Source organism: Salvelinus alpinus, chromosome 23 (genome assembly GCF_045679555.1).
Source record: "Salvelinus alpinus chromosome 23, SLU_Salpinus.1, whole genome shotgun sequence".
NCBI classification, from domain to species: Eukaryota; Metazoa; Chordata; class Actinopteri; order Salmoniformes; family Salmonidae; genus Salvelinus; species Salvelinus alpinus.
In genome coordinates this window covers 13,047,108-13,058,423 of record NC_092108.1, presented here as the reverse complement: position 1 = coordinate 13,058,423, position 11,316 = coordinate 13,047,108, and the positions used below count along the sequence as shown (strand labels likewise).

The 11,316-nt window shown below is 42.7% G+C and overlaps 1 protein-coding gene across 4 annotated transcripts in view; it reads right to left on the bottom strand.

Moving 5' to 3' along the window:
• The window catches only part of LOC139550260 (kelch-like protein 24), a 48,596-nt gene extending 43,661 nt beyond the window's left edge, over window positions 1-4,935 (bottom strand). For 2 of the 4 annotated variants that reach the window (XR_011669995.1, XM_071361036.1), the window contains exons 1-3: window positions 4,684-4,934; window positions 1,648-1,751; window positions 528-1,372 (exon numbers count right to left, since the gene is read on the bottom strand). Coding sequence is in view for 3 of the 4 variants with exons in the window: in XM_071361036.1 (XP_071217137.1) it covers window positions 528-1,372; window positions 1,648-1,722 (920 nt within the window). In the remaining variant the exon portion in view is untranslated. Of the gene's footprint in view, window positions 1-527; window positions 1,373-1,647; window positions 1,795-3,542; window positions 3,858-4,683 lie in introns of those variants that run through there. The other 2 variants (XM_071361037.1, XM_071361038.1) reach the window with 2 other exon arrangements.
• Between the last annotated feature and the right edge of the window lie 6,381 nt (window positions 4,936-11,316).

Genomic DNA, 11,316 nt, shown 5'->3' with positions numbered 1-11,316 from the left:
CTCTTATATTTCAGTCATCTCTGTCTTATGCTCTCTCTCTCTCTCCATCACTCTCTGTCTGTCTCTCTCGTCTTTCTCCTCGCAGAGGCAAAGGTGGGTGGTTCTTTACTTGAGCCGAGAGCAAAGTGGCAGGGGTCTTTGTTTACAAACAGACATTCTTATCCTTCTTTTTAGAATTACAGTTCATCTCCATAAAATGATTGTGAAAGATGAGTGACAAGACAAGAGGAATTAGAGATGACATATAATCCGTCTTCCAGTTGACTGGCAGGAAGAAGGAACTGTACCGTATTCAGTCACAACACTTCCTCATATTTGAGAGGTCCCTAGTGCCTTCAGGGCCTTATAATAAATAAAGGATTATTTGAAGGCATGAGGTGAATTCTGCCTTACCTAGATGTGTTGAATTGTACTATCCATAGAGCTGTGCCAAATACAATTCCCCTTGAGGGACAATGCAATTCTATTGAATTTAATTGACTGACCAAGTATCTGAACTACACCTCCCAGCATCCCCTGCACAGTACCTGCGTGGGCGGGTCCTGGGGGACATCATCTCGTTGCCCAGTACGTGGTACCGCCGGGCCTCGTGGAGGAGCTGGTAGCACTCTGGCGCCGTCTGGATGATCTGGTCTCCTTCCACTGTCTGGACAAAGTAGTTTGGGTGCAGCAGGGGCAGCCGGACGTGGTGCAGCAGGTCCTTAAGCACGGGCCTCCGGGGCTCCACACTGTGGTACACCCAGCGCATCACCGCCTCAAACACCACCTCCTCCTTCCCGATGGCCAGTTCGTCACTGCAGATGTACTCCTCCAGCTCGTCTCTCCTCAGGTCCAGGAACTCCTCGTGCTGGGCCACGTCAGGGAAGTTGGCCAGGGCGTACGAGCGGCAGCGGCTGGCCAGCTGTTTCAGAGCGTGGGCGTCGGCGAAGCGTTGGATGCCCAAGCAGTTGCAGGGGTCGAGCTGGTCTTCCAGGAACTTGGCGCAGGCGTCGCGGAGCGTGGAGATCTGGAAGAGGCTGGAGGTCTCGAAGAGGAACTGCACGTTGTCGGTGGTGATCTTGGCGCGGCCCGTGTAGACGTAGCTGAGGAAAGAGTCCATGGCCTCGGCCAGGATGCCGTTGATCTCCACCAGCATCTCACGTGACTCGCGGTGGTCATTGCAGAACATGGCACGGAAGTAAGAGGAACAGGCAGAGAGCACAGCGCGGTGGCAGGGGAACTCGCGGCCCTGCACGCTGATGACCACGTCGGTGAAGAGGCGGCTGTCACGGAACTCGTTGAACACCTGCAAGATGGCCTCCGAGTGGGAGGAGCCGGATGAGAACTCCAGAACTTCATTACCGGTCAGGGTTTTGGAGTCCACTTCGAATACCTTGGAGGGATGAAATGAATGAGTTTAATTTAATTTTAAAGGCCTACTCTGTAACTTTTAATCTACAGTCAAAAGTGATAACCCTGCACTGGTTTATAAACTGGAAGTGGGGGTCTTGGCCATGTTCCCGTTTGTTTTTCTTCTTGGAAAAATTTGATTTTAGTATGTTTTTATTTGCCACTTGAGAAATAATTGACACACATTGCCCTTCAAAACACTTGTCAAGACTAGTAAGAACTTGGAGTTGTGATAAAATGAGTGGGTTTAGTGAGCACCTTTCGTTTGACGGCGGGGGAGTCCCTGGTCCCAGAGTCCTCCCTGTTGAGCCGTCTGCCCAGGATCAACACCATGGCTGCTGCCCTATAGACCGACCAGATACCTGGAGGGACAACAGGAAATAAGGTTATAGACCGACCAGATACCTGGAGGGACAACAGGAAATAAGGTTATAGACCGACCGGATACCTGGAGGGATAACAGGAAATAAGGTTATAGACCGACCGGATACCTGGAGGGACAACAGGAAATAAGGTTCAAGTGGTATAGTAGATATGGGTGTAGATCAAGCAATAAATTAGCTGTTTACTCGTTTTATAGGTCTATTTACGCTGTATATTTAATTCAGATTATAAATGTGTTACATGTATGATATAACCCTATATACGTGTGAGTCAGGTTATATGTGGTGTTTAAGGAACAGTAGATCTGATCGTGCATGTGTTACAGACCTGTTATAAGCCTATGTAGCTCTAGATCAAAACTTACAATTGTTATAAATAGGTATAAATCAAGTTATACAAGTCACTTGAAGTTGAACTTAACTACTGAACTTGAACCACTGCTGCTGTGACGAAATGGAGAAACCAAGTACACTCCAGAGGCAATAGCCAGAAAGAAGTCACAAGGGAAACAGCCTGCTTTCCGCTTCAGAGAGAGAAAACTAGTTGTACTAACAATTCCACCGTCTTCAGGGTAGAGCTACTGTATCTTGCATCACAGTAGAGGAACAATTTTTTTTGAGAGAGCTTAGAAAATCCAGCCATACGCACAGGGCCAGTTCCAGGCATAAGCGACATAAACGGTCGCTTAGGGCCCACGGCCGCCAGGGGGCCCCAGTCCCCAAAACATATTTGTATTTCAATAATTTTTAGAACTCATGCAGGGATCGCAACTTACTATTGAGAGTAAGAATAGTAGAACACACCGGGTGCAATTTCAAAATGTGCTTGTGCATCAGCATTTTTCTCTTGTTATGTCCGTCACTGACAGTCAGCATGTCAGCTAACAACGCTTAGATTGGTAGTTAGTCTAGCCAGCTATCTAAACTTGTAGTAATCAAATACTGTACCCTGCACTGTACCCACCTCCAGGGGGCCCCGATGGATTTTGTTATTTAAAAAATATATATATTTAACTAGGCAAGTCAGTTAAGTACAAATTCTTATTTACAATGACAGCCAAACCCTAACCCGTACGATGCTGGGCCAATTGCGTGCCGCTCTATGGGACTCCCAATCACGGCTGGTTGTGATACAGCCTGGAAATGAACCAGGGTCTGTAGTGTCGCCTCTAGCAATGAGATGCAGTGCCTTAGAACGCTGCGACAAATATCATATTAACATGGCATTAGTCACAAAATGTGTAGAATTTCGGAGAACTTGCTTTAAAACTGCAAAAAAAATTCTACACCCCATGGCAAAATGTGTAGAACTACAGGAAATTAACTTTGCCGGGAGGTGGGGGGCCCACTAACCAAATCTCGCTTAGGGCCCCCAAAATGCTTGAGCCGCCCCTGAATTATTATTTATTTATTTATTTATTTAACCTTTATTTAACCAGGTAAATATGCACATATCTACAAACTAACCCCTTCCTCTGTACTGAAGCAGATGTTCCCTGTACTACAGTTGAAAAGGCCAGCAATCACAAGGACAATAGAGCTAGAAAGGTTGTTGTGCAATGGTACATCAATCATGTTTGCTTTGAATGAAACTAAGTGAAGAAAAGATAGGCATCACCCCATCATGCTTTTAACAGTGAGCAATCTGCGACACCGGTTGAAGCCGGACCTATAGTCTTTTCAACAGTGATCCTCTAACTGTGTGCGCCTAGGGGCATAGTCTTTGAAACAGACTGACTGCTAAACCAGATTAATGCCATACCAGATTACCGTCAATTCTGGGAGAAGAGCCTCGGGGTCACTCCTTCTGAGTCATTTTGTTTTCACTTCCAGAGAATGGCAAGTTTGGAGCAAAAAAACGGTATGCGTAGGCTGTCTTCAGCTCACAGTTTTTACACGAACACGCACACGCACAGGTGTATAGCCCCAGGCCAACTATCTCAAACCATCTATTTCATTTAGACGGGAAAACGACTCCTTCACTCTGTCTCATTCTGCCAGGAGAATCTGCTAGTTTTTTTTTTTTACATAAAGATATAGATGTTGACATTTGCTCATGTCGTCTTTGAGGCACGAGCGCTCTTCACGCAGGTCACGTGCTTGCCGTAACTAAATCGAGGCGGCTATTAACCTCAGCGCACGGGTCTGGCCAGCTATCTGATGAACGTAGTCACTCTCATCCCGGCTATATTTAACCTGGCGGTACAGACGCACAAGCGGAACAAAACATACAACTGTTTGCGTGTGTTATCCTAGTCCACAGCTGCAACACCTCCTAGTAATTTTAAGTAACACAAAAGACAGGGTTTGCAAGTGGCAGTGCCTCCTTCCCTGACGCATGTAACATTCCCTTCTTATGACATGTGTAGCTATAGGCTATATAAAGACCACAACAAAGTTAGCGGACTAAACTCCATGGTGGAGTGGAGTTTACTCCGCACGTAACAGCTATTGCATGTCTTATATGGCCACAGTGACCTCGTCTTCTTGTCACGTCTTTTTTTAAATTTAATTAATTACACACAATAAACAAGCAAATCACCCAAAACGTTGAGCAGTTTAAATTCTGATCAGAATTGACAGAATCAATGTTATGCAGCATGGAATCGAACATTATTATTATGCAGCAATACGTTGACTGAAAATGTTTTACATAAAACGCATGTACAATAACAACTCAAAAAAAGTTAACTCGTGATATCTGTTATAGACGGTAGGCTTTTCAATTGTGTCCCATCAGCCAAAAACCGATGACTTATTCTCGGCAACCTTGAACAGTGAGCAATTAAGTTTAGGGCAACAAATTAATGCATACGATATCTTGACCAAAAATCCAATGCAACAACGGAATACAAACGCGTATTGAAATACACGTTATATATTACTTGCTATTTTTAATAAAGTACATTACCTTATCCAAAATTTTCCGTATGAGCCGCCTCGGCTATTTGGAGTCGTGGAAAAATAAAAAAAAGTTTAAAGAAAATATTGTTCCGAAAATTCTTGGTCCAAAAATGTTATGATAAAAATAGGTTTCTTTACACATAAAGAAAAACAGAAAAATATGTATTTCTCTATGTCCCAGACATCCTGACTTGTTATGATCGCAGAGACAAAGAACTGTAACAAAGTGTAAACATCACAGGGAGATATAGGTCACATCCTCAGAATTTGCCGACCCAGTCAGCTGGAGTTATTGGTGCTTATGGGTAGTGTATTTCATAAGAAGTGGTTGTGCCTTAGAGTTGTGCAATCAGAAAACAGCACTTCCCAAAGCACCTCTGTCGTCCGCGTGGCTGGCCTTTGTTTGCAAACAAAACTTCCCTGAAGTTGAACACTTTTTCCACAAAAAAATCGGGAAACTTTGTTGTCAACACCAATTGTGTAATAAAGTGCAGACTATTGCCCAATAGTGCGATAGGCCTAATGAGTACTCATCGGGTCATTTATGATCATGAGTTGAGAGACAAGTGTAGTATGAATCAGACATACTTTAGTAACTTTCCTTAATGCTGAAAGCTGACAAAGTTTTTACAATATAAATTGGATGGAAAACAAACAACAATTTACATTATTTTCAATCACACACTGGTCAATGACATATAGTTGTGTTGTATTCTATTGTCCTGATTTTTAAAATAATTTTAAAGCTATATAAAACAGTGAAGCTCTTTATAACTCTACGCCATGTGTTAAACAAAGGGTATGTTTTTCAGTTGTAACCCGATATGGGGCACGTGGGTAGAACGGTTAAAAACATGCTGCTGCAGCCGCAGCAAATCTCTACAGTAGGGAGGAGTTAAATTAATCATGTCGTAATTTCATTACAATATTGCACAATCCCATTTAGCCGAGGAAAGTTATCCTTAGAGAGCTACTTCCTCACTTTTGGTCTCTGACCCATTTTCAATGTTTTGTCCCAACTTGTCAATGCCTTACGTCATCAGTCGAAAACCCTGTTTTGAAACACAACTGCCCCCTAGTGGATGTTCAATGCATACACATTGTGGCATTGTGAGTCATGAAAATAAAGCAATTTCTTGACAAAATTATTTCCCGAAAAACGTGTTAGCTTTAGTTTACATTGACATGACAGTTGATAGATAAGCAGGTTGTTACATAATCTGTTGTGGACAGACTGGGTAAATAATAAGCCATTGACCAAATTACCAAGCTTTTAGTTCTGGGTTAAAGGAGATTAGTAGTTAGATAACATTTCTCCAGTTCCCGTGGTAACGTTCATTTGACATCCAGCAACAGATGTGGATTCCAGATGTTGTTGACTCTCTGGTCTCTTTGAGGACTACAACATATATCTACTCATGACTAATGCCATAGTTGACCATCTGCCAAAATCAGTTTGATATCGAATTATCAGTGTGCATGTAAACCTACTCACTGTTAACTAACCATTTAGAAAATGATAGAATCAGAGACAGCAGCTTGGTCAATTAAGGTCAATGTCAAAAGTGTTCATGTCACAGACTCTTGGTGTGGGCGATTTGAGCTATCATTACTTTCTGAAGGACAAAATAGAGGAGACAGGGGTTGGTTGTCTCACTAGTTTGTTGTCACACTGGTTATTACTCAAAAGTCAAAGAGGTTGTCATCATTTCAAGATAAACGTGTATCCTCCATGTGGTCAGGTCAGGGTCACAGAACATTGAGGTAAGATGGAATATTATACATTTTTAATTGGTGAAAGTAAATATTCATAGCTTGTTATTTCTTTAATAAACTGTTGTATGATGGAAGTATTTATAAACAAATACTTTTATTGAAAACAGGAAAGGGAGAGCTTTATTTCAAGCCTATTTGTGAGTTTATTATAGGTCAAGCCATGTGGTAACTAGCATCTTAATTAGCATTGGGTGGGTGGGGGTGGTTGTCACATTGATGTTGGGGTTGCTGGTCATAATCCATCCCCATTACTAAAGTACTAAATGAGTTGAAAAGACACCGAGAAAAACTACAGTCAGGTCCATAAGTACTTGGACAGTGACAAACTACATAATTTTGTCTCTGTACGCCACAACAATGGATTTGAAAGGAAACAATCAAGCTGTGCTTTAAGTGTAGACTTTACTCTTTAATTTAAGGGTTTTGTCAAAAATACTGTATGAACCGTGTAGGAATTACAACAATTTTTTATACATATCCCTCCATTTTAGGGGCTCAAAAGTAATTGGACAAACTAACAATCATAAATTAAATTGTGAGTTTTAATACTTGGTTGCAAATCCTTTGCAGTCAATGACTGCCTGAAGTCTGGAACCCATAGACATCACCAGATGCTGGGATTCTTCCCTGGTGATGCTCTGCCAGGCCTTTACTGCAGCTGTCTTCAGGTCCTGCTTGTTCTTGGGGCGTTTTGCCTTCAGCAAGTGAAATGCATGCTCAATTGGATTCAGGTCACGTGATTGACTTGGCCATTGCAGAAGATTCCACATGCTTTGGGTCCATCTGCACTATGAAGCGCCTACAATGATTTTTGAAGCATTTGGCTGAATCTGATTAGATAATATAGCCCTAAACACTTCAGAATTCATCCTGCTGCTTCTGTCAGCAGTCCCAGCATCAATAAATACAAGGGAACCAGGCCCATTGGAAGCCATACATGCCCACGCCATAACACTACCTCCAACATGCTTCACAGATGAGGTGGTATAGTATGCTGTTACGCACGCCTCTATGAAGAGGGAATGCAACACCCTGCTACAACTCAACTCCCTGTGAAGTGAAAGAGGTATGGGACTGTAGGTGTGAGAAAGGATGACAAAGGCAGAGAGTGGTACCGTTTACAAGGAATTTATTCCATCACACGGTAATATGGGGAAAAGGGGCTGGATGGAACCAAAGCAAAGAAAGTAAATGTCAAAGCCCCCTCTCCTATCTTACCTGCCTACCCACCTAACTTAGTACCACCTGGTGCCCTAACCAAAATACAGGGGGTGGTCGGCCCAGGTCTTAACTAGTGTGCCAAGACAGTGAATATACTACGGGTATATGTATGCCCACGGGCCTCTTGCCTAAGCACTCCTTAGGTGCCTTCACCTTCCCCCCTGGGAACAAATGAAACAGAATATCAAACAATTACTCAAACTAAGAAACCAAGGACATCAAATAAGCTCTATCTGAAAATGCAACAAACTAACACAGTACATACCAACTGCTCCCAGCAACGACTAACACAGTACATACCAACTGCTCCCAGCAACAACTAACACAGAACATACCAACTGCTCCCAGCAACGACTAACACAGTACATACCAACTGCTCCCAGCAACAACTAACACAGTACATACCAACTGCTCCCAGCAACGACTAACACAGTACATACCAACTGCTCCCAACAACAACTAACACAGAACATACCAACTGCTCCCAGCAACGACTAACACAGTACATACCAACTGCTCCCAGCAACAACTAACACAGTACATACCAACTGCTCCCAGCAACGACTAACACAGTACATACCAACTGCTCCCAGCAACAACTAACACAGTACATACCAACTGCTCCCAGCAACAACTAACACAGTACATACCAACTGCTCCCAGCAACAACTAACACAGTACATACCAAATAACTTCCTGAGAAACAACCAACACTATATAACCCTCTGCACCCTGAAAAACAACCAACACTATATAACCCTCTGCACCCTGAGAAACAACCAACACTATATAACCCTCTGCTCCCTGAAAAACAACCAACACTATATAACCCTCTGCTCCCTGAGAAACAACCAACACTATATAACCCTCTGCACCCTGAGAAACAACCAACACTATATAACCCTCTGCACCCTGAAAAACAACCAACACTATATAACCCTCTGCACCCTGAGAAACAACCAACACTATATAACCCTCTGCTCCCTGAGAAACAACCAACACTATATAACCCTCTGCTCCCTGAGAAACAACCAACACTATATAACCCTCTGCACCCTGAAAAACAACCAACGCTATATAACCCTCTGCTCCCTGAGAAACAACCAACACTATATAACCCTCTGCTCCCTGAGAAACAACCAACACTATATAACCCTCTGCACCCTGAAAAACAACCAACACTATATAACCCTCTGCTCCCTGAGAAACAACCAACACTATATAACCCTCTGCTCCCTGAGAAACAACCAACACTATATAACCCTCTGCACCCTGAAAAACAACCAACGCTATATAACCCTCTGCACCCTGAAAAACAACCAACACTATATAACCCTCTGCTCCCTGAAAAACAACCAACACTATATAACCCTCTGCACCCTGAAAAACAACCAACGCTATATAACCCTCTGCACCCTGAAAAACAACCAACGCTATATAACCCTCTGCTCCCTGAAAAACAACCAACACTATATAACCCTCTGCTCTCTGAAAAACAACCAACACTATATAACCCTCTGCTCTCTGAAAAACAACCAACACTATATAACCCTCTGCTCCCTGAAAAACAACCAACACTATATAACCCTCTGCTCCCTGAAAAACAACCAACACTATATAACCCTCTGCACCCTGAAAAACAACCAACACTATATAACCCTCTGCTCCCTGAAAAACAACCAACACTATATAACCCTCTGCTCTCTGAAAAACAACCAACACTATATAACCCTCTGCACCATGAAAAACAACCAACACTATATAACCCTCTGCTCCCTGAAAAACAACCAACACTATATAACCCTCTGCTCCCTGAGAAACAACCAACACTATATAACCCTCTGCACCCTGAGAAACAACCAACACTATATAACCCTCTGCTCCCTGAAAAACAACCAACGCTATATAACCCTCTGCACCCTGAAAAACAACCAACACTATATAACCCTCTGCTCCCTGAGAAACAACCAACACTATATAACCCTCTGCACCCTGAAAAACAACCAACACTATATAACCCTCTGCACCCTGAAAAACAACCAACACTATATAACCCTCTGCACCCTGAAAAACAACCAACACTATATAACCCTCTGCACCCTGAGAAACAACCAACACTATATAACCCTCTGCTCCCTGAAAAACAACCAACACTATATAACCCTCTGCTCCCTGAAAAACAACCAACACTATATAACCCTCTGCTCCCTGAAAAACAACCAACACTATATAACCCTCTGCTCCCTGAAAAACAACCAACACTATATAACCCTCTGCACCATGAAAAACAACCAACACTATATAACCCTCTGCACCCTGAGAAACAACCAACACTATATAACCCTCTGCACCCTGAAAAACAACCAACACTATATAACCCTCTGCTCCCTGAAAAACAACCAACACTATATAACCCTCTGCACCCTGAGAAACAACCAACACTATATAACCCTCTGCACCCTGAAAAACAACCAACACTATATAACCCTCTGCTCCCTGAAAAACAACCAACACTATATAACCCTCTGCACCCTGAAAAACAACCAACACTATATAACCCTCTGCTCCCTGAAAAACAACCAACACTATATAACCCTCTGCACCCTGAGAAACAACCAACACTATATAACCCTCTGCACCCTGAAAAACAACCAACACCGCTCTCAGCAATTTAATTCTCTCTATCACAATGGAATTCTCTCTCTATCACAATTGAATATTCTCTCTCTATCACAATTGAATATTCTCTCTCTATCACAATTGAATATTCTCTCTCTATCACAATTGAATATTCTCTCTCTATCACAATTGAATATTCTCTCTCTATCACAATTGAATATTCTCTCTCTATCACAATTGAATATTCTCTCTCTATCACAATCACAATTGAATTCTCTCTGCATTCTCCTCTCTCCTGAACAGAACACTGGCATTTATATAGCTTCAGGAGTCTAATTGGATACAGCTGCTTCTTGACGAGGGGGCGGGGTTAGCTCCAATTAGCCATGGAGTCGACCAATCAGGAAGCCATCTCCTGAAACACACACTTAAATACACAAACTACAACACAGAAACTGGGGAACGTAACATATGCTTCGGCTCATGAGCAATTCCTTCAGGTCTCCATACTCTTCCCATCATTCTGGTACAAGTTGATCTTTGTCTCATCTGTCCATAGGATGTTGTTCCAGAACTGGACAGGCTTTTTATAGATGTTGTTTGGCAAACTCTAATCTGGTCTTCGAGGTTTACCAATGTTTCCGTCTTGTGGTAAACCCTCTGTATTTACTCTGTCTTTTCTTGAATGTTGACTTTGACACAGATACCATCCAGGAAGTAGGCGTGTTATTGATCTGGCCAACTGTTGTGAAGGGGGTTTTCTCCACCAGGGAAATCATTCTTCTGTCATCCACCACAGTTGTTTTCCGTGGTCTTCCGGGCCTTTTGGTGTCCCTGAGCTCACCAGTGGGTTCTTTCTCTTTAAGAATGTACCAAATAGTTGATTTGGCCACACCTAATGTTTTTGCTATCTCTCTGATGGGTATGTTTTGATTGTTCAGCCTAATGATGGCTTGTTTCACTGGCAGTGACAGCTCTTTGGATTTCATATTGAGGGTTAACAGCAAAAGATTCCAAATGCCAC